The following is a 21,914-nucleotide window of genomic DNA, read 5'->3' as shown; positions in this document are numbered from 1 at the left end:
TTTGCTGTTGTTTCCTGTCTCGTAGGAATTGTCGGCTCCTGCTGGCTGTGGTGGAAGTGGTGCAAGAATTATGTCTGGCTGGTGGAGAGAATATTTTCGTAAGTGTCAAAAGTGGCATGTGCGGAGATAAAACTGACATTATCCGACAGACCAGGACTTTTTCCTTCAGCGGCTGGCTTAACCACAACCCTTATCAATGTTTACACCGCTCGGCATGGGCACTGGTCGGTAACGGCAAAAATTACCATTATCATCATTACATTATACTTTGGGGCCACATTTATGCTGACCATAATATACAAATTTTGGCTTATCGAGAAGGTGAAAACGCCACACGACAAATCGCTCGCAAAGCACGTTCCGCAGTAGAGTTATATTAGTGCTGGCGTTGAGACTTTATTTCTTAGCACTATATCGAATTGATTTGCAGTGTGGTATGGAAGCCCACCACACAAAAATCTCGGATACTTTGCAATTGGCGATGCCGGTGCGATTATCGCCAAGTCTACTACATTCATTTATGGGCTAACCCGCCCCTAGCTCTCAACAGGCACTCATGGCCGCTGCAACTAGATACACGAGGGAGGCATCATGTGATGATTAGCTTAAACTGTTTTAAGTTTAGCGAACATTTTTCGTATCATTCTTTTAATCCAACTTCAACTATGAAATGTCAACCTCGGTGGCCGTGAACGTGACATATCTCTGATCTCAACTACTATACCATAAGTCACTTGGTGGCGGCCTTTCGAGTTGGCCGTTGAGCCACTGCCGACGAATTCATCCTGCGGCGCTTCTTTGACTTCTTGGCGCAACTCTGCTCCGAATCGCTCGAAGGTTCGGCGCACTCGTTCGTGTATTTGCTCATAGCGTCCGCCTGTACAGAAGCGTGAAAGCCTTCCACAAGCTCCATCTTCATGCGCTCGGGATCCAGCACAATATCCCATCCTCCGATGGAGAGACCATTCGACAATAACTTGAAATTCCAGACAACCCTGATACCACAGCTCCAGGTTTCGGCCTGCTGTGGTGTAGGCTATTCGCCATATGAACGTCAATCCGGCGACAAAGAAAGTACCCCGGGAGAGCAACACTCACCGCTTCAATGTACGCATATTTCAAGTCTGCAAACTCTTCCTACATTCGTGTCAGGACGACTGTCGTTCTCAACATCAAGGAAGATCTCACCTCTACCAGCCGAGCGACCCTCGTCTGCTTTCCACTACCATTGATCGTGGCTTGATCCGCCCTTGAGTCATAGTGACGGATTACCCTCTCCTGATCGTTGATCTCAAGTAGCGTGAAGTGTGCACCACAATGGTTTAATGGGCAGAAGTATACCAACGGAGTCGTACCTTGAAACCTATTTCTCTCTCCTTCACGAAGGCGGTTGATTCGCCGAGCCCAAGCCGCGAGTGGTCGAATGATAGGTACTACCGTTCTGGTCTTCCCGACTTTGTCCAGCGGGACACTGTAGCCGTGCTTTACGAAGTCGGGCTTATCTGATATATTCATAGCGAGGTTGATCATGTCGTCATTCAACCATTCTCCGTACCGAAGTCTGTCGAATGTGTCACAGGTCACCGATATGTTGTTCACCGCCACAGCGTCGACGTCTGTGAGCTTATGCTTTCCTAGGACCTTGGTGCTGACGTCTCCGATCAACCTGCGGACTGCTATATCTAAGGTACCTTTTGGCATCGGATCCTGCGCGGAAAAAGGTGGTTTTAATTGATGGGGTTCTTGAGGGATTTCGATTACTCACCGAATCTAAAGCAAAGGTTACGCGCAGGTGCTCGAGCTCCTTCTGCGATACGAGCATCTCTTGGCGCAGTCCATCGTACAAGGCGTGGAGATCAGGTTGTCCTTCGCCGACCAACCGCTCGAGCTGTGCGCCGAGGATTCCGAGCAGTTGCATCCGTCGTGGATCTGACTGAATGTTCCCGATCAACTTATCGAGCTGCTTCCCCTCCATCTTGGTGTATTCCCTGCGACAGGGCGTTCAGCCCATGCCGAGTGTTGAGGCATGGTGAGACTTACCAGATTTTCGGGCTGAAAAGAATCCCTAGGCCCAGCTCTTTGACTAGCGTCTTGCTCAATTTTTGACCCCTGCTGAGTTGCACCTTTATTCGCCTCCGAAGTTGTCGATCCTTCGTGACGATGACACTCTCGCTCTTCTCAGTGGAAGAAAGATCGGCGGTGTTCCCTTCATTCTCAATTGTCACACTGCCGACGCCACTGATCCATTTCCTTCGAGGTCCGGCTCCGGATGGTATGTTCTGCATGGAATCCAGTACATGGGTAGCCGCGCCTTTATGATCCACTAACTTACCCTTTCGGGTGCGGATTGTCTTCATCGCCAGATGGATTTGTTCATCGTACCACTCCCAGAACCCCATATATTCTATCATACTGAGGATCGTACCCTTCTGATTCCGTGCCGACCCATTTTCGAGTATGCGGATCCACGTTGATCCATCAGACCACCTTTGATCCAGGGTCAACCCGGAAGCTACCTCTTGACTGTTTCTCCGGTGTGTCTGGAGAATTCTGGAATGGACCCCCGCCGCAACGTCGTCCGGGTACTTCTTGAGCTGATGGATGGCCCCCACTGCCTCAATGACGAGGTCCATGAAGGAATCGGTTTCGAGCGAGGGTGATCCTGATTGCAACACAGGAGGTGACGCAACGCTTTCAAGTGGTGTCAAGATTCTCTCTCGATGAATCTCTTCCGTTTGTGGCGACGCGCCCTCAACCGGCTTCATGGGAGTGAGCACTGCTGGATCGGTCTTTGCGAGAGGCGTCGACAGTCGAGGCAAGACAACCGCTTGCGTGGTCTCAGCATAGTTGTGTGCTTCTTCCGTTGTCTCAATTCTCTTCTCCATGTCCTTGCTTGCTTCAACGGCGGTTCCTCGGCGGTCGGCGGTGTCTTCGTCTCGGTCAATGACATCCTGAGTAAGGTCTAGTTGTTGATCCGGCAGCGACGTCTCCTCGGGTCGGGGTGCATTGACACCCTCACTCGACCCGTCCAAATCGGCCCCAGCGCTTTGAACCGATGACGATTGGGTATCATTGGCGGCAGAATTTTCAACCGAGAAGTGAACTTCACCGGTTTCGGGGGGGCCAGAATCGCTCTTGGAACTGAAGTCTGTCGTCTTGGCCTTGGCAGACTTGGGTGGTCGGTAGGACAGATCCTTGCGCGACATGCGCCTGCGATTCGTGGCGTGGCTGGTACTCTTTTCCACCAGGTTTTGATTTTGCTGAAGAGAGTTGTTGATGCCACTCCTCGCCTCCTGGATTGTCGTTGCCAATGCATCAGCGATCTCGGGGACCTCCTCACACAATTGTCGAATTATGACAGAAAACTGCCGCAGCTTATCGTTAGTGCCCAATACCAAGAACAACCGATATCAACGCACGTACCTCTTCCAGATTTCCGAGATCAATCGTCGCGTCCGAAGCCACCAAATGGAGCAACCTCCGAAACAGCCCGAGCACTTCCGCTTCAGTGCTTGTCAATTGACGGTGCTCAGGTCCGTACCCAGAGCCAGAGTCGGTGCTGCTGGAAGCCATCATCAGCGGTGCAGACAGGAAAGAAAAGACGGATTGTCAACTTTGATGTACACAAGATCAAAGGCTGCGCTGCTAAAGAAGAGAGCAGGGAGGAGGAACAGGAAAAGACCGGATGAGATCATTTAATACAACGGTAGGATGTCCTTTCGGAATCCCAGGATTCCGAAACGACTTATGAAAAGATCAAACTGAGGTGAACTCTGGACGTATGCGGAGCTGACAGTGATCGATGACGGCATAGTTCTCAGCCGTCTAGCGCTCTCCATTTCACACGAACAAAGGTTCCAGAGTGACAACCATCTACCAGGATCTAAATGAAGCACACCGTGCTCTATACCCGTCGAGGAGTAGAGTGCTGATGATCATCCAAAAGCTAACTAGAATTCAACCCTCCCGTCTGCCCGTTTGCCAGTTCTCCTTGGAGATCAGGCAGCTCTGGAGCTATGATTTGCTGTCAACCCTGATCCCGGCATTGATAACCTGCCGCACCAGCCTGTGGCATGCTACCGCTTATCCAGCAAGGCAGACTCTAGATCAAGGCACCGTACCTGCTCAACATGACAAATCCCTCACTTCAACAGGGGGCCGGGGACTTGCGAGCCAGTGCTCGAATGACCGTTGAGGCTTGCAAAGGCTTCTGAGATCCACCAGGACGAGGCGTGTCATGTGCCATATGACGTTCCATCAACAGGCCTCCGAGGACGGCAACACGAAGGGAGCCGCCCCCCTGGCAGCCCTCTCCAACATTTCCGGCCAGCAAACGGACTAGTTCAGGAGGTGAAAATCCGGCAGAATGCAGGACACACTTCAGCTGCACTCGCATACGGTGTCACCCTCGTCTCCTCGACTCAGAGCCATCCATCACTTTCGGTCCTCCCTCGGAGCGGCCCCTTGGCGTGGCGACCATGCAAAATAAGGAGTAAATTCAGGGCAGTTTGTTGCCTGATTGCTATGAGGACGGAGTGACGGTGGTGTCATCGGCGCCTAGGAAACTCCGCACAGCCAACTCCTGTGGATACTCTGGACTTGGATTGTCTACACTCCATGGAACTCCCCATGTGCTCACGGTTGATTTCCAGCCTTCAACAAAGAACCCAACGTCCAGAGAGGGCCTTTGGGCAGAAAGAAGGTCCTCGCCATTTTCGAAGGATCGGATTTGCCCCATACAACGCAAGCGGAAAGTCTGACAGTGCTCAACGTTCGTCCGGAGGAGTCTGGTTGATAAGCACTGCCTGTGGCATTGCTAGGCGGCAACAAACACCACCCTGGGCCATGTCCTGAGAAAGCTAGATCTCTTCCAGGAGTGATATTCAGCTGTGTTGCCATCATTGTCCCACGGATTCGCTGAAGGATCGCAACCCTGGCCACGAGAGCCTTTGAGGCAGTTTGCCTTGCACTACGCTGGCAAGTGGAGTTTCTCTGAATGAGCGAACAGGGAACAAATTTGAGGTATAAAAGGATGCTCCAGTTCCCGACCTCTCTGCATTCTCTTCTTTCTCTTCATCTTTCTCCTCATCCTCATCCTCCTCTTCTTGCTTTTGCTAGAACACCCCTTCTTCGCTCTTCCACAAAGGTCAACCACATTGTGTGTATTGTGGCAAAGACTGACTGAGAACGGAAGCACAATGGAATCCAACACCCTACACGCCGAACACGATGGTACGTATAATGTGCAACGGTTGAAGAGTGTGCGTGTTGGCTAATCTCACATCTTTACAGGAATCGAGATTGAAGAAAGCGACTACGAGAGACCTCCTGCCAAGGACGGCACGCGGGGGCCATATGTGATGGACCTTACCGGAGACAGTGATGATGAGGTAGGCACATCATATGATCACTATCTACCCATGATCTGCATGATGGCTAGCTGATACTTAGGTTTAAGTACGAGCCGCCGTCCAACCCACCCGCGGGTAAAAGTTTCAGAGAAATGTCCATGACGTTGCCTGTTGAACCAACCACCTCGAAACGCTCACCATGGAAAAAGATATCACAGTACTCGCTGCTCAATCGCCGTCACGAGAAGGGCTATGGACCTGATGACGGTATCCGGCCTGATAGCCATGTCGACTTCCCAGTCAAGCGAGTGATATCAGCCTCACCTGCTGAAGAAGTGGACGATGGCCCTGATCCCAGTGAGCCGTGGGCATCCAGTTCGATCGATGACAGGCAGCATGATGACGGAGAAGGGGAGAAGTGCCAAGAGAGTGAGGCCGGATTCAACAATGAAGATGATTTTCGACTGCAAAGCGTTGAGCCTAGTCTTCTTCAATTCTTAGATATGTTTTCGGTTCGAGTCGTCGAGAGCACGCCGTGCTCGATCACCGGAGCAAAGTATATCTTCGAGCTGCAGACAAAGTGGGTCTCTTCCGAATCCATTATCGAGGCAGTCGGCCACGACACGTTTAAGAAGTCCGTGCTAGAAGCTACGCGCCATTCGACACTGAGAGAAAGGAAAAGAAAGCGGGAGAGCTACTGATTGAAGTGAACACGAAGGAGTGTGCTGCGTATTTGGACATTGATTAGGTACTGGCGACATTACAGATTAATCCAAGAATCATTTTAGATGTCAAGTTGCTCTGAGAAGTCAAACATATTACTAATTCGCAGCCCATCTAAAGGCGATGTAACAAAAGCCATGAGCATAATAATCCAACGGTGTGACACCCTTTAAAATCTTAATGATTTTTGGCCCAACTCTGTCAGGGCTCTAATCGATCCAGACGCCTTCGTGAAGTGTTCTGTACTCGTCCTCATCCTCGTTGTATTTCTTCATTCCCTTGATATTCGCACTTGACACCCCCAACGCTTTAGCCGCCCTTACGACACCTATCACATTGGTAAGCTCCTCCCTTAAAGGAGTGGTAGATCTTGGACTTACGTCGGTATGCGTCAGGGGCCTTGTCATCTGGGTTAAAATACGGGTGAACTTCTTTTCCTGTTTCCGTAAATCCATGAAGGATAAGTGCGTCGGAACTACCGTCTCGTATACCAAGGATCCCATAGTGATCACCATCTCTTTGACTGAGAACTCGTTGGACTGCAACCTTTTGTCTGTGAGTCGCCAGTACGTAGTCCTGGTCGTCGCTGTTATCATCATCACCGAAAATATCCATGAAGATTGGCTTCGACTGAACAATCAGCTGCCCTGCACCTGCCTGTCGCTTCATTGGCAATGCCTGCGCTTCTACTACTGGGCAGCGCTGGTCGACTCCGTCCCCGGTCTCGTTCGCTCCAATACTGATTGGACAATTTAGGAGAACAGTCTGCGTTTCCCGGTCGACCTGTTCAAGGTTTTCACTGGTCTTCATTATGTTAATGGGGCAAGGGAGAGAGCAAACTTCTATTGCTACTAATTAAAGTATGTTTTGATATTTTGTTACTTGGATTGTCTTTGATCCCAGCCGCAATGGGGCCTCTGTCGTTTATACCTAGAACTCGAGAGCCCAAAAGAAGTCACTATTTATTTCGCGAAGTCCCATTTTTGGGACCAGCCAGGACCGCGACTCATCCTGACCATGCTTACCCTATCAGGCGAGTAACGAACATACTTGACCGTACGAAACTTAGGTCTAGCACCGACTTCTCCACAATTTTACTAGGCACTATCCCTTTTAAATCCAATCGCACATGATACCATTTACGTATGTGGAAGTTCGCGACAATAGGGATTCTCAAATGCGGTGTAAGTGACCAAATAAATTATGTCTCTTTAAATTGGCGCCACGGCATTGTGAGCTTTCCTTAGCGCATACAAAACGATCCACGGAAGGTATTGAGGTTTGGCAAGATCCAGAAATGAATGCGATGACAACGCTTCGTATGTGCTATCCATCGTCAAAGATAGAAAGCTTATGGCCTCCGACGACCAAAGAGATGGGTTCATTATAGAAAATTTCCCCTTTTCGACATGTTTTTTATTCATGACACTCATCACGGCTGAACCTAGTGCAGCAAGATCCTGTTTTGCCGGAGCTCGTGCGCCGTTTTGGCACAGTTCAAGATTTGCTGAATATAAAGTGGTTAGTAGTTACGAATGTTCGGCACTGTGCAGACGTACCAATTTTCACAACTCCTTCTAGCGACACCAGGATATTGGGGCATATGATCTCAGAGTGCCGAAGACCGTGAGTAGCGAGATATGCGATGCCTTCGAGGGACTGGACAAATTCTCAGCCATGGACAAGGTCAGACCTTGTGGACTTACCTGAGCAAATATTGAGGCGAGCTGTGCCTCATTGAGTGATTTGTCGCACGCAATAAAGTGGTTTAGAGAGATGGCCTCGTGATTGGATACGGTGTAGTATACACCTTCATAACTAAACACCTCATAAGTCTGGACTAAATTTTTATGTTTCAGCTCGCAAAGGCGTTTTATCTGTTCCTCGGTGATAGAGGCGCTGCTGAGGGTGAACTGCTCTCCTGTGTCTGATCTGAGAACAACGGCGACGGAACCACCCAGCTCAATACGGTAAGCTCCTTCGTAGAATGACCAAGGGGAATCTTCTCTCCAATTAACTCGTTGAGTCTTGTATTTCAACGGAAGATAAAGGTCGCGCAGACCCGACTTCGTCGTACTCTTCACAAGAGCGCGAGAGTGTCTAGTAGAGCTCTCTACCTGACTCTCTGGGAGATTAGAGTTGTTGGGTCTTTGGATGTTCGCCAGATAATCGCCGCCGCTCCCTGGGAAGACTGTGTCACGGTTAGAGGTTTTCTGCATAGGACTCATGACTGGACAAGGATAGGAGATGACAGAACGTGTTTTGGCAGAGAGAAAGAAATAAGCAGGCTCACGGGGAAATGTAATATCACTGGTTATCACTGGGAAGCCGAACGCATAACTCATCCTCACAGTTCCCTAGAATGGGCCCTTTCGGGCCCAAAATATGGACCTGAGAGCGCTGGTTAGGCTTTCATCTCATTCGAAAATGGATATAACCTCAGTTTAGACTGGTACAAAGGGATACTTCGCTTCTGCTCAACGACCCAGGGATCAGACAAATATGCAGATTGCGAGCCGCCATCATGGCCAGTCAAAGCGAAGTAAATGACTATCAGCGAGATATTGTCAGAGACAAGGCGTCCAACTTTCGAGGAAAAGCTCGCGTCATGCTCAACGTTCTTCGATTTACGCCTGAGAATATAAGAGATCTCGACAGGGCAAATGTCGAGAGACTGAAGGCTATCTACGAGGAGGAAGGGTGCCTCCGAGAAGGGCCAGAGCGTCACGTGCCTGCGATCATCTCATTGGCTGACCTGACACGCGCCATTGAGTTCACAGGAACCTCAGAGGTATCTCTCGATAGACTCCTGGATAATCCGAAAGAGCTGCCGCCGCTGCTTAAATTTCCCCCCAATGTACACATTGAATGTCTGACAGGGAAACATCGCATCCAAGCTGCCAAAGAGTCGGCAAAATTGAGAGCTGTAGACAAGTGGTGGATAGTGGATCTCTATCTAGAAGGTAATGTCCAGCGCCTGCCTATCTTTAAAATCTCTGCTAAGGCTCGTAGGATTGAGCGACAAATCAAAGAGGGCTCTATCAGAAGAGTATTCAAATTCTCTAAATTTCTCGGACGGCATTATATTTCTGAAGATCATATACTACGAGTCTGGCGGTGACAAGTTTGCCGAGTTCCAATGCTGGGCTCGTCTCACAAAGAGTAAGAGGGATATTCTAAGACGTTTTTTGGCTCGCAGGGCTATTAGTGCCGCTTTCAAGCGCCTCCTACCCTTCTATGGACTCTGGACTAGCAGCAAATATGGCTTCAACATTGGGACGCTGCATAAGATGATCGGAATGAATATGGAACCAGTCAGTTACCCTGTAGACAATTGAATCTCGTTCTGACGATTTGTTAGGAAATCATCCACTATACCGAGCTCATCTTCGACACGTGGAAGAAATTCTTCCGTGAGAACAGAGAGCTGTACTACCTTACGGATCCAGACACCGTTGCGGAGCTTCAGTCAAGGGCTCCGGGGGCGTCACCGCATGACTTAAATAAGGTCACGCAGCTGATGTCCGAGGGTCAAATATTCCGAGAGATCAGGGACACGAGACATCGCGGCGATATTCTAAGACAGTTAAGTTCAATCCCCTACCCAATTCCGACGTTCTACACCCTACGACAAGATCTCATATACATCAAACCATGCGCCGCCATTCTGCGGAGACTATTCGTGAACTCCAAAAGGAGGTCCAAGTATTCGATCCGAGAAGCGGCAGAACATGCCTTCTCTGGCGTGAACCAGACTGACGGGCAGGTCGTCCTCCAAACTTCCGAGTCCTCTTTCCAGTCGGTTCCTGGAAGCCTCACCCATCAAATCACCGTCGGGTACCGGCAAATCGTCGCTTATGCGATGCGCTTCGTGCTGGAGATGGTTCCTCAGGCAGCGAAGAAAGAAGCTAGAGAGGCCACGCCACAGCCACGGAAACCCAATCCTGCTTTGTGGCGAGGTATCGGAACACTGGCTTACCGACTAGGTTTTGAATCGGAAGAGATCCACCGGTTGAGGACCAAGGATGCAGACCGAGCAATCGCCCGCGACATGCTGCTCATGGCCCGCGACCCGAAAAGATACAAATACCCGGATGGGCTCTTGGAGAACTTTGAAGATCAGATTGCTGAAATGATGAAGACGGCAACGAAAATGTCGGAGGACAACTCAGTTTCCATCTCATCCGTGGACGGGTCAGGCGAGAAAATCTCGCATCGCCGAGGGTGGATTGTCAGCTCCGCCTACGAGAGCAGCCAACCATTTTTGTTCTTCAAACATCTCAACAAAATTGACGATGATCTCGGTAAGGGAGTGACATCTTTCCTTGTTCGAAAATCAGTCTACATTGCTTTTTTCGGGATCGTGAACTTGCCCTCTGAAGAACCACCGTCCGCTGAGCAGGACAGCCAACCCCCAAATCAGGATCCTGGTGAGAATGGTGGCGAGTCCCACGATCAAGACGTCAATATGCAGGATCAAAGTGGCGTCGATACAACCAATCAAGAGTCGCGTGAACAGGACGTCAACATGGAATGGCAGGACACCAACGTAGACGTGCCGCCAGGGACAGATTCCCAAAGTTTGACCACTAGTCTCAAGAGAGGAAGGTGGAGTGACCCACATCCACCTTCCCAATTCCGGTTCGTTTTCGAAAGCCCGCAAATGTATCCCATCGATACAGGCCATGCAAAGAAGATAATTCTTGGCCAGAATCCGAACGCGAGCGCACAAAGCAAGTCGGTAGTGAGAAAGAAGCGGCAAAATTCACCGGCTGCTCCCGGTCACGGAGGCTCGCCAAGACCCACACAGCAAACCTCTGGCCCGAGTGTGTTTGGATCTCTACCACCGGCACGCAGGTCAGCATTGATGTTGGAATCTCCCTCACCCCAACAGGTATGTGGAAAACAAAGCTTCACATCTTGGGGAAACTAACCTGACGCAGGAATCTCAACCTATCCATGAACAAACTGTGTCAATCTCGATCTGGGAAAATGGCAAATGGAATCTTATGGAGAGCGACTGCAAACGGGACGAAGTTGGTGAGAAGGTGACGCGCCATCTGTGGAGGAACGAGGGCCTACATCCTTACGATGAGGATGGAAGAGGTCTATCTGAGGATCAATTTTTCGACGTCGTTGTCAATCAGCGGTCGAGGATGATTTACCTTGCTCGACCTCAAGATGAGTCTACTGCTTTCGAGTTATGAACTTTTATGTTACTGTTGAACCTATGAAAAGTTTGTCAAGCCAGCAAGGTGTATAGTAATGACCAGTTTGAGGTATATAGTACTGTGTGGGAATTTAAATGACATATTTGTGGAGCCTTTAAGGCTTTATGCTACTTGCCATAGTCGTCTACTATTATAAAGGAAGGAATGTTATTCTCCTAAAGCAAACATAAAGCTTGTACAGATCTCGCCAGGGACAGCTGGCAGTAGAAAGCCATGTGCACAGAAATTCCCGGTTCGAGTAAAGAGTAATCGTTCCATTATGCAAGCTAACGACCAAAAATTATGCGCAAGACATGCTGCAAATTGGCCGTGCGGATCCTGCCGACGGCAAACACAAACCGAGCCAAAACCACTAGTGAAATCAGGGACACCTACGCCAACACCAGGCCAGGAACACCTAATACGAGGGGCCAGCCAGATAAACACCAAACGCCGGAGAGAAATCATACCACCTGAAGGATATACGCCAGACATCTTGATTCTGTTTCCCAGCTTCGTCATGGAGGGGACCAACGTTGAGCTTATGTTGAATTTTCCGAGGAGCTGTTTGGTGACCCTAGAGTCAGATTTCTGAGGAGCACGAGGAGCTCCTTATTGATGGAGGTTTGTTCGACTCGTTCGCAATCCATTCTTTCTTGCATCTTCGTCTGCTGCTCCTGTTGCTTTAAAATTGCCTCATTCATCGACATCATCGTACTCTCAAACCTTGACTCCATCCTTTGTACATGTGTTTGAAGCGAAGCGATGGAGCTCTGGAGAGTCGTCATCACGTCTTGAGCCACTGCATTCCCGCCATTCAGTGGTAGCGCCAGAGCATTTGAATTGACTAATGATTGCGCACTCAACAACGAACCTGACCGCCCGGCGGATAGAAGTTGTTGTCCTAGTGGAGTATCCGCTGACAGCTGTACCGTTTTGGGATTCATCTCCCATGGCGCTAAGACGCCCATGGATCTACAATACTTCTCGATGAGCTTCCTTTCGTCGTCGTCTGCCACACTCTTGAAGTGGTTTCTGGCCATGACCGCGAACCGAGCACCCTGAGCTTTTTGGGGGTCCTTCCATAGGACGCAACATTGTGTATCAGCGGCCTTGGGCGTTTTACCGGCTGTGCTGGATTTTCGTGGCTTTGACGCGACGAATAGCAGGTCCTGAAAGTTGTCTTTCTGTCTCCAAGTATACTTCGGTGTATTGTCGTCACCTTTGTCGGTATAAATCTGATATTTGTTCCGTAATTCTAGGTAGGCTTTAACATTCCGGCGACCGATCTCCGCGCCCGTCTTGACCTGAAAGTGGGGTGTCCCCGGGGTCATCACTACAAATTCGTAGGCATACGGGTCCTTCCCTTCTTTAGAAAGAGCCTTGTAACATAAGATGGCATCCCCGTCGTCGGTGATGTGGATGTCATGCTTCTGTTCAGCCCAAATCTGGAGTACCTTGCTCCGAACCCTTCCCACCTCTGCTGAGGTGGCTGGTGACACGGTGATTGGATGGCCTGATAGATTTCCTGCCTGGCCATCGATGTCCGTCATGCTCTGATCAGCGCGCCCTTGTCCTGGATCCGTGGACGAGCCAGCTTGTGCGTCGTTATTTGAAGTGCTTTCTGGCGCAGGAGCCCTACGCTCTTGTCCTTGATTCGTGGATGAGCCAGCTTGTGCGTTGTTATTTGGAGTGCTTTCTGGCGCGGGATCAGCGCGCCCCTTTCCTTTGCTTCGCTTTCGAAGCTCCTGCTCAACTTTCTCTTTAATGCCCGCAGGATGCTCGATCTTCCAGTCTTCGGGGTAACGGAAAGACCTTTTCAGCTTTTCGAGTTGCTCGTCCAGGTTCGCCAAGGTTTCCACCCCCTTCTCATTGGTTGGCTCTTTATCCAGGGTTCCAAAAGCATTAGCCAATTCCTGGGCCATCGCCTCTAGAACGTTAGTATTAATGTAGAACTTAAGATCCCGGACATTCTCCTTCTTGTTACGTGTCAGTAATTGCCCATTCAACTCTTTAAGTTTGTCAAGATCAGCAGGCATGCCGCGGAGAAATTGATTAACAAACGGCGTTGCCTGTTTATAGATCGCCAACGTCAAGTCGTCAGGTTCATCACTACCCCCCTCGTCTTCGTCGGATATGTCATCGTCGGTTGAGTCGAGCGAGTCGTCTGGGTCGGCATCATACGCGTTGTCAGCAAAGCTCGCAGACACATCGTTAAAAAAGCCCTCGGCGTCCTCGACATTCGGCTTGTATGTCATGCCCTCTCTGTCGTAACGCCTCCTGTTAGCTATGCTTTCTAACACCTGATAAGCGTTCGAGACTCCTATAGCTCTGTTAGCAGTCAAACTTCAGATCCATGAATTGTAAGCTGACTTTGAAATGCATCCTTTGCATGCCTAAAGCCGGTCTTGTCTGGATGGGTCAAAAAGCTGAGTTTGCGGAAGGCCTCACGAATTTCGTCCTGCGGAGCTGATGACGGCACGTCAAGGATTCCATAGTAGTTTTTTTCTTCGCATTTCATTATTCTTTCGATGGTTGCTTTTTGACGTCGTGTGTGTTTCCCCGACGCTTTCGCTTTCGCTTCGCCATGGTCACCAGTCTTTCCTGAACCCTGTCCTCCCTCTCCTTGAGCACCGTTAACTAGAGGTTGACCACCCTTATCCTGAAGGTTTGGGGACGATCCTTGTGGTGGTGAGGAATCTGAAGTATCTGGAGGATAGATATTTCTAGAATGCGGCACGATGTCGTAGCTACTTGAAGGTTGCCCTTCCTGGCCTCCAGACTCCGAAGACGCCATTGAAACGGTCTGATGAAGGGTTGTTAGAGAAAAGAAAAAGAGAAATCTGAAGCCATACTTACTTTATAGTCATTCTCGCACCTATCAAAGCCCCAGAAAAGAAACCTCGGACTGATTTAAGGGACCTTGATGAGCTCACCGGGGGACCTCTTTTCCGTCTCCCTTCCCATACACGGGGTTTATCACCCATAAAGGCCGGAAAACAGGGCCCATAGTGAGCCCCGCGTTTATGGGTCTTTGTTTGAAAGCCGAATTGTGCTGGATTGATGATTTTTAGGGTCTGTTAGACGTCTGGGTCTTTAGATTTGAGCCTCTTCGGCTACAGTTGCAGCGTTGCGGAATCCCGTTGTCGGGAACCTCAAGGTTCCCTCTTACGGGCCCGTTTCAGGAATTAAAGACGTCTGCAGACACTACTGTAAACATACAGTACTTTCTTTAACTTCTCAATAACATCTCTTGAAGTGATTTCAGAGTTGAACCTAATTTGAGTTGAACCTAATTGACCACTATGCGCTTCCTCCTGATAGCACCAATCGCACTGTCTCTTGGACATGTACTCTCAACAAGTCCAGCAAGACATTGGAATATCAGTATCCCTGAGCCAACCTCAACATTATCGAGCAACGCTTCCTTTCGCAAACCAGTTGTCACGCTCCAGATTCAGATAGGTGACCTAACTGGCTCTGGAACCATCGCCCTGACTCGCCCAGGAGTCGCAACGTCTTTAGCCAATTCATCTTCGATAATTTCCCCTATTGCATGCACCACTGGCCTTTGTCCTATCAAAACTAGCACTGGTCCTGTGTTAACCAGCACTAGCACTGTTTTTGCATCAACTAGCACTGCCACTTTCACTGCTTGCTCTACTGCCACGGCGTTTAATGCATCGAACCTAACATATGCCTTGAGCCCAATCCCTGGATCTACATTTCGTTCATCCGCCACAGCGATATCAGCAAACGAGGACGCCAACATCTCCACTGGGGGAGCAGCCCAATCTCGACCAGATTCTTCCTACATCTTCGCAGTTATTTGTGCCATTTTCGGAGTGTGGTGTTAAACTATGTGGTGTTCGCAGATTGGCATTGAATAAATGATAAATAGGGATAGTTATGCGTGTTTGGAAGTTGGCAAATGTCAGTTCTTATTGCATAGCGATTTTATTCGGTCGATCATTCAATACGAATGTGTACAGTAATGTGCGAAATCGGTGTCCTATTTGGCCAGCAAAGATAGTTTTAGGACAAGTCGAGTGGGTCCGGGCTGGTAGGCGCCTTACTATGAATAGTTAAGTACAGTACCGCTACTCAACTGAAATTACGGTCACGTAAGAATATACAACACAACGCGAAATTGTCATTTAAACCGGATAAATCCGATTCTTACGACCACGTGATAACTACATGTCGTAGATACCCGGCCTAGCGCCAATCCAGGCTTCCTCCAGCCTTATCGCATATGAAGGCTGCACAACGACTATCTCAGAATGCAGCTACCACAGAGGCGAAGAACATCTATCCACTTGCGTCAACAACAGCCATGCTCTCCGTGTCTCTTGTGAAGTACGTTTACCAATCACTAAGCCCTTCGGCAGACTACATTCGGCTCGCAAAAGTGGAAGCCGCTCCAAATGTCGACGACCCAATACGCTGTAACCTAATACAAGTAGAATTCGGGCAAAGGCCTCGATATCGGGCTCTTTCTTACACTTGGGGCGATGAGAAGGTCAAGAACACCATCCACGTGGACGGAAAAGAGTTGGAGATCGGAACAAATCTTTCGGAGGCCTTAAGATCTCTCAGGGTCGACGGATACGACAGTTACCTGTGGGCTGATGCTATATGCATCGACCAAGAGAATATTCCAGAGCGAAACAGGCAACTGAAGATTATGCCACACATATACAACCGGGCTGAAACCGTATGCGTATGGTTAGGCGCAAACCCCGCTGCCCAGATTCAAGATGCCTCTCAACATCAGTCAGAATTAGACGAAAAGTCTCTACTGGCGCTTTGCCGTCATCCATACTGGCAGCGGGCATGGATCGTACAAGAGCTTGGAAAGGCCCGAAAGATTCAAATCTGTTTTAATCAAAATAGACTCTCTTGGGATGACTTCATCAAGCGAATCAACCACCGGTCCTGGTCGTCATGGTGGAGGGGAGACGAGCACGACACTTCCGGACCATCATCGCTTCACGAACAACTTCAGTCGAAATTCGTGGAAGGACATACCTTTGTTGATCTTCTAAAACGTCATCAAAATGCACAGTGCAAGGATCCTCGTGACAAGGTCTATGCTTTCGTCGGGCTCGCAATTGATTCTTACGGGTTTCCTATGGACTATTCGAAATCTCTGTATGAAGTTTGGGAAGACACCATTGACTTCGTGACTTCTAACGGCATGGTTGACTCACACGACATTCTTAGCTTTTCCAAGTTAGTAAAAAGACTTCTTGGGTGGAAAGAGATCGAAGCATCTAGCAACCGACCGCGAAGATATCCGCTTGTCTCCCCTGGTTTCTCTACTTCCGAAGGAGGGAATCCAGATACCAAGATTCCAACCTCGACGGCTGGGATGATCATTGATATAGGGCCGTCTATATATCAGCTCATTGCTGATCTTAACGCAGCGGATTCATGGGCAGCCAGGCTTCATCAAAACTTCAACAAAGATCCGGGCCCGGCATCTAAGGCAAACGAGGAGTTCATGAACCAGTTGCAGACCTTATCCGAATCAGACCTCCAGGGAGTATTAGCCTTCGACCCAAGTATTCGGTGGGAGGCGTCGAGTTCAACTCCGATCGACATCTTACAATACACAAGAGATTGTAAGATTGTGCCGTCGCCAGTCCAAGTCCCAAAAGATTCAAACTCAAATGGACCTGCATACGCCGACTATAAGGCATTTCTATACAGAAGTGATAAATACCCAGGCACAATATGGGGAAGAGTCGGTATAGGCCCCGCGCAAATGCGTGTTGGAGATTTCATATATTGCGTACGAAATCTGGATAAGGCTATTATTGCTCGCATCAGTCGTCAGGATGACTTGCCCGAACACATGCTTTTGTCTGAACGAGACGAAGTCGAGAGGCTGACGCACAATTTTGAGATTGTTGGAACGGCTTTGCTTTCCGTTGGGTTGAGTGACCCAGATAGGTACAACGTTGTCGCATGGTGTGCTGACGACGGTTTTGACCTTGAAATGGACGCGAAGACTATATCTGATCTCATAAGCAATTGTACGGCTTCGGACTTGTTGGATGGGAATTGGTTTTATGGTAGAGCTATGTGAATCTTGTCTATGCTAATCCTTCAAGAGATTATCTGTGGTTACGTACACCTTGTGGTGGTCCTGGAGATATCTCCTTGAAACAGGAACCCTGAGGCACTCGACGAGAATCTCCGTGGCTGATTCTGCAGACCACGTGATAAAACAATTGAGCTTCAAATGACGCATGGATATAATGTATGTAAAATAAAGCATGTACAGCCCCATTCGATCAGTAAGATTATTGGTCGAATTTAGAAGTTTAAGCATCGCCATTTTGAGGTAAGCGCCGTCTGCAGTGGAGTAAACAGGACTATCTCTCCACAGATTCTAGGACACCGATTTCGCACATTACTGTATTGCACGATTTGGCTGATACAAATCGATTTCCTCCCTTTATCGGATCCCACTATCTCTCAAGCCCTTTGACTATATACCACCTTTAAACCGCTTAAAGCATTTCAGAATTACTGAAATGGCTCGCTTAAATACAGCATCACTTTTTGTGTTTCCGGCTTTTTCGTTCGATAAAACTCTAGTGCCTGAGTTATTTTAAGACTTGTCCGTTGGATCGACATCCATGTAAAGTTGACGCCCACGTGACTTTCCCATCCAGCTGGCAATGTCCACTGCTGGACCGGTTCTGGGTCCCAGTTTCCTGTGCATGAACAGATAGGGTTTAGCAAACTGTGACTATCTAAAGAGTTCCAAAAACCGGGTCTCAGTAGATATATATCAAGAGCCAGGCTTTTAAAGTTCGGCCCTAGAGCAAGAACTCTACATCCTGAACCTCATTATGCATTTGATATTCCTTCCCACTACGATTCTGCTCAGTCAAGTTCTTGCTCATTCGTGGAATGAGCAGCTTACGGTGATCGAAAATGGATTCTTCACCGGGAACAATGGCTATCCTCGCGGCTATGTGTCTCGGTCTGATCCTGGTTTTAACGATAATATGATGACCTATCTTTTGCCACCGTTAGACTCAGGAAGAACGAGGGTGGATGATTCGGATCTCGTGTGTTCACCCACTCAAGAAAGCGCCAATCAAACGGATGGCTACCCCCGTCTGAGCGCGTCACCTGGAGCTTATGTGGCCATGAAATACCTTGAGAACGGGCACGTTACCCTCCCTCAAATCCAACCTGGCAAGCCGCAGGGAGGCGGGACTGTCTTTGTCTTTGGGACCAGCCAGCCCACTAACAACGACCTATTAATGGGGGTTCTTCAATGGACAACAGATGGCACTGGAGGTGATGGCCGCGGTAAACTCCTTACGGCTCAGAACTTTGACGATGGGAGGTGTTATCAGATCAACAGCGGTAGCATATCTGAAACTCGCCAGGAAGAACACCCCAATCGCACTCCTGACCAGCCTGGGTCTGTCAATGAACAATGGTGCGAGACTGATGTCCTCATACCCCCAGATTTACCGATTAACAGTCCATACACAATTTACTGGGTATGGCAATGGCCCACGGCTCCCGGAACTCCAGGGCTTCCTGACGGCAAAGACGAGTACTACACCACTTGTTCTGATCTCGATATAGTCGCCGGGCCCATCAGAGGCGCAGCATCGAACCCACTGCCCCAGCAGGACCCTCAAACTGCGGCTGTGTCAGAATTTCAATCTCGTACGGCGTTCAACATTAATCCCCTTATATCTTCCTAGACATTTAGTTAGATAGGATACATAGTATGGCGCTGAATTTGTCTCCGCCGGCTTGGCGAGCGGCATCTGTTTTACCAGTTCCGCATTTATTCTTTCTATCTATTGTTACCTCGATGGAAACACCGTGATTTGACACAAGAATTCTAGTTTACCCCATGAAGATACAGTACATGATATTCCAAAAAGATATATCCCAAGCCACGTCTTTTTAACTGGCCTCTTGCTGCCGAAACATTGTCTTTACGTAATACAAAGCGTGCGTTATCCAACCGTATACGGTGTACACTTCTGAACTCGCTTTTCTACACTGTTTAAGTACCGAGAAATATCTAAAGTCCCCACAGATCTCAGAGTGGCCTGTCTGGGCCTTGCATCATAGCCACGGGCTAGATTTTCTTCGCCTTCGGGTTCGTGTGATGGCTCAAGAGATTTGGGTAATGGATCCTTGCTGAGCTAAGGGATATGTATTTCTGTCCCATGTGGTAGACAGATGTTGAGGTACCATTTCGACAATACGGTTTGGCATAATCTGATCTTTGTCTAATGGATACCTCAGGGATGGCCGATTGTATCGCCTCGGCCAGATTCTGCAGAAACAAAACATTTTAATTGGCCTTTATTAGGATCACTGCGAAACCAAATGGCTTTTCGGTTGAAATAGAATTATTGCGGAACAGAACAGCGGACGCCCGCCAAAGCGAAAAGCCACCCCGGCTCTATTTTCTGCCTATGAAAAATGGGGGAGGGCCCAAGTATGGTCTACTCTAGGTTCCTTTTCGAGGAACCATGAGGCTAAATCTTAGTTCCATTGCATATCGGACCTTTGGAATTTGAGGGATACCGTTCCTAGGATGTAGGCAGTTTGCTGTAGAGTTCTCCTGAGGAAATTATTCAACCCCTCTACATTATCTCCTCTAGGCCTGGTTCCAAACAGAGAAAATCATGGATGCCGAGTCCGTCTACGATTCCTGGATCCCGTCAACGGTACCTGCTACTCCAGAAGAATCCTGCTCAATCGACTCCTTAATCCAAAGGGTAGACGAGTTGCAGCGACGGGACTACTTGGAAACGCTCGACAAGCTCACGTTTGAGAATCATCACCTGCAAAAAAGCATTCTACACTATCAAAGGGAATGGTGTTCGACGCTAGATCTGCTCCAGTGCGCCAATGAAGCTCTGTTGAGAATGCAGAATGCTCTCGGGAAATGCTTTCAAGAGCAGATAGAAGCTGAAAAATATTGGCTTGCTTCCTGGCGCATCGAGGACAGTGCTCCTGGCAATTCTGGCTACAGCCCTGCCGGATGGATTTAGAACTAGCGAGTTTTCGTATCATACAACAAAGACCAACTTGATCTTCAACCACCGCTATATAGACCTTCCTAAAATCCAAAACGTATATGGGGGTTTAGACTGGGTGTGGTCTGCCAAAGAATTTGCACTTCTAACACAAAGTTAAGCGTGTTCGGGTAAAGAACGGTCAGGCCATCAGCATAACGAGTGACGCGTGATCCGTCTCTTTACACGATGGTGTCCTATTCCTGGCCTTTCGGCTTACTACTGTAAGTGTTGCCATCTAGGCAGGCTCAGCAAGACTGCGTCCCTTCATCAGCCTCACACTGGATGGTAGAAGCGGGCCAGAAATCTCGCGCACCTTACAGTACCTGGAAGAAGCGAAATAATTTGCACTAGGCACTATCGCAAGGAAGTTCCAATTTCCGGGCCACATCAAGAGCGCCCTGATTAGGGAACTCAATATTACAGAAGCCGAGCAGGAAGGAAGCCCTGGACGAATTGGTGTGAATCTTTCGCCCCGGCCCGCCCCCCTAGGGGCCATTCCGGGGCCCGGAAGGGCCATAATCCGTGACAGGCGCAAAACTACGAGCAAGCACTATTAGCTCCCGATACGTCCTCTCTATCTGAATGTGGACTTATATATATTTCACCGGTGGTGCTATGGAGCGCATAAGTACTTAATATGATCTACAATTTTACAGTCTAGACATAAGAAACACCGATCGCACAACCATCTGTTAATCAGAAGAGCAAATTTTCATCGTAATCTCTTCACATCGCCTTTTCACAACACTGCTACAGACCCTCTCTTTACGTCTACATCCAATATGTATTACGCCGGCATTGTTACAACAATCCTTGCACTCACCCCGACGTTGTCCCTGGGTACACCTATTCTTGCCGCCCGCCAAATTTCAGCCTTTAACATCGGCATTGCGCAGTTAATTTGGGCCGGCGACACCTCCCGTGTTTCTCAATTCTTGTCTATGGCACCCTCGCTCAGTGGCCAAGACTTGGTAAACGCAGCGGCATCAGCTCTTGCCGCTGAGGGCGATGAGCTTAACCAAAAGGGCGCCCTTGATGCAGCGTTCCTTGACGTGGACAATCTCGACCCGAACGTTGTTGCAGCAAACACAACCTTGGTTAACGATGGAACACTGCAATTTGTCGTTGATGGGTTGAGAGGTCTCGTGGCTAACGGAGCAAGTTTCACTCCAGATCAAGTCAACATGACCGTTACCCTGATCAACGGCGTGCGTTGCGGCACCGTATTGCCCGCTATCGATGCATACTTACAGGCAGCGGCCGAATTGTCAGGGAAACCGCTCCCTAACGCCGCCGTCAGACCCAATAACTGCCCTTGAAGGTACGCCCAGTGTCGATGACTCTCCCAGAATAAGTAACTCGGGAATTCCCCTGCAAGTTTTTGGCCTCAAGCGAAGTCTATAGCTATACGGGTACTATGTATTTCGTTCTCAATTTACCATATTCTCTTGCCCTTTGAGGTAGAGGATACTGGCCTTGAATCTACCCAAGCTCAATCTTTGTATGTGGTATCCCTTTCCTTCCTAAGATAGTAGAAGAACCGCATCGAA

General features: G+C 49.0%; 10 protein-coding genes across 10 annotated transcripts; 6 read left to right on the top strand and 4 right to left on the bottom strand.

Annotated features, from left to right (window-relative positions):
- Positions 1-730: 730 nt before the first annotated feature.
- Z517_06475 (uncharacterized protein) lies at positions 731-3,573 on the bottom strand (the record flags this gene model as incomplete). The annotated part of the gene is made up of 6 exons (XM_013428214.1): positions 731-1,036; positions 1,099-1,137; positions 1,189-1,707; positions 1,766-1,988; positions 2,041-3,365; positions 3,424-3,573. The coding sequence occupies 6 exons, from the start codon at positions 3,571-3,573 to the stop codon at positions 731-733; spliced, it is 2,562 nt and encodes an 853-aa protein (XP_013283668.1).
- Positions 3,574-5,198: 1,625 nt separating this feature from the next.
- Positions 5,199-6,052, top strand: Z517_06474 (uncharacterized protein; the record flags this gene model as incomplete). The annotated part of the gene is made up of 3 exons (XM_013428213.1): positions 5,199-5,232; positions 5,293-5,390; positions 5,459-6,052. The coding sequence occupies 3 exons, from the start codon at positions 5,199-5,201 to the stop codon at positions 6,050-6,052; spliced, it is 726 nt and encodes a 241-aa protein (XP_013283667.1).
- Positions 6,053-6,283: 231 nt separating this feature from the next.
- Positions 6,284-6,884, bottom strand: Z517_06473 (uncharacterized protein; the record flags this gene model as incomplete). The annotated part of the gene is made up of 2 exons (XM_013428212.1): positions 6,284-6,402; positions 6,455-6,884. The coding sequence occupies 2 exons, from the start codon at positions 6,882-6,884 to the stop codon at positions 6,284-6,286; spliced, it is 549 nt and encodes a 182-aa protein (XP_013283666.1).
- A 401-nt stretch (positions 6,885-7,285) lies between these two features.
- Positions 7,286-8,302, bottom strand: Z517_06472 (uncharacterized protein; the record flags this gene model as incomplete). Its single annotated transcript, XM_013428211.1, has 3 exons — positions 7,286-7,581; positions 7,634-7,733; positions 7,781-8,302. 3 exons carry the CDS (start codon positions 8,300-8,302, stop codon positions 7,286-7,288), a joined length of 918 nt encoding a protein of 305 aa, XP_013283665.1.
- Positions 8,303-8,598: 296 nt separating this feature from the next.
- On the top strand, positions 8,599-11,281 carry Z517_06471 (uncharacterized protein; the record flags this gene model as incomplete). Its single annotated transcript, XM_013428210.1, has 4 exons — positions 8,599-9,037; positions 9,087-9,388; positions 9,436-10,968; positions 11,018-11,281. 4 exons carry the CDS (start codon positions 8,599-8,601, stop codon positions 11,279-11,281), a joined length of 2,538 nt encoding a protein of 845 aa, XP_013283664.1.
- Positions 11,282-11,826: 545 nt separating this feature from the next.
- On the bottom strand, positions 11,827-14,081 carry Z517_06470 (uncharacterized protein; the record flags this gene model as incomplete). Its single annotated transcript, XM_013428209.1, has 2 exons — positions 11,827-13,607; positions 13,658-14,081. The coding sequence occupies 2 exons, from the start codon at positions 14,079-14,081 to the stop codon at positions 11,827-11,829; spliced, it is 2,205 nt and encodes a 734-aa protein (XP_013283663.1).
- Positions 14,082-15,539: 1,458 nt separating this feature from the next.
- Positions 15,540-17,378, top strand: Z517_06469 (uncharacterized protein; the record flags this gene model as incomplete). The annotated part of the gene is made up of 1 exon (XM_013428208.1): positions 15,540-17,378. One exon carries the CDS (start codon positions 15,540-15,542, stop codon positions 17,376-17,378), a length of 1,839 nt encoding a protein of 612 aa, XP_013283662.1.
- Positions 17,379-18,150: 772 nt separating this feature from the next.
- On the top strand, positions 18,151-19,026 carry Z517_06468 (uncharacterized protein; the record flags this gene model as incomplete). The annotated part of the gene is made up of 1 exon (XM_013428207.1): positions 18,151-19,026. The coding sequence occupies one exon, from the start codon at positions 18,151-18,153 to the stop codon at positions 19,024-19,026; it is 876 nt and encodes a 291-aa protein (XP_013283661.1).
- Positions 19,027-19,968: 942 nt separating this feature from the next.
- Positions 19,969-20,337, top strand: Z517_06467 (uncharacterized protein; the record flags this gene model as incomplete). Its single annotated transcript, XM_013428206.1, has 1 exon — positions 19,969-20,337. The coding sequence occupies one exon, from the start codon at positions 19,969-19,971 to the stop codon at positions 20,335-20,337; it is 369 nt and encodes a 122-aa protein (XP_013283660.1).
- Positions 20,338-21,146: 809 nt separating this feature from the next.
- On the top strand, positions 21,147-21,683 carry Z517_06466 (uncharacterized protein; the record flags this gene model as incomplete). Its single annotated transcript, XM_013428205.1, has 1 exon — positions 21,147-21,683. The coding sequence occupies one exon, from the start codon at positions 21,147-21,149 to the stop codon at positions 21,681-21,683; it is 537 nt and encodes a 178-aa protein (XP_013283659.1).
- Positions 21,684-21,914: the final 231 nt, after the last annotated feature.

The sequence above is a fragment of the Fonsecaea pedrosoi genome (assembly GCF_000835455.1).
Source record: "Fonsecaea pedrosoi CBS 271.37 unplaced genomic scaffold supercont1.4, whole genome shotgun sequence".
Taxonomy (NCBI): domain Eukaryota; kingdom Fungi; phylum Ascomycota; class Eurotiomycetes; order Chaetothyriales; family Herpotrichiellaceae; genus Fonsecaea; species Fonsecaea pedrosoi.
The sequence above is the reverse complement of the archived record's forward strand: the minus strand, read 5'-3'. Positions and strand labels throughout refer to the sequence as shown.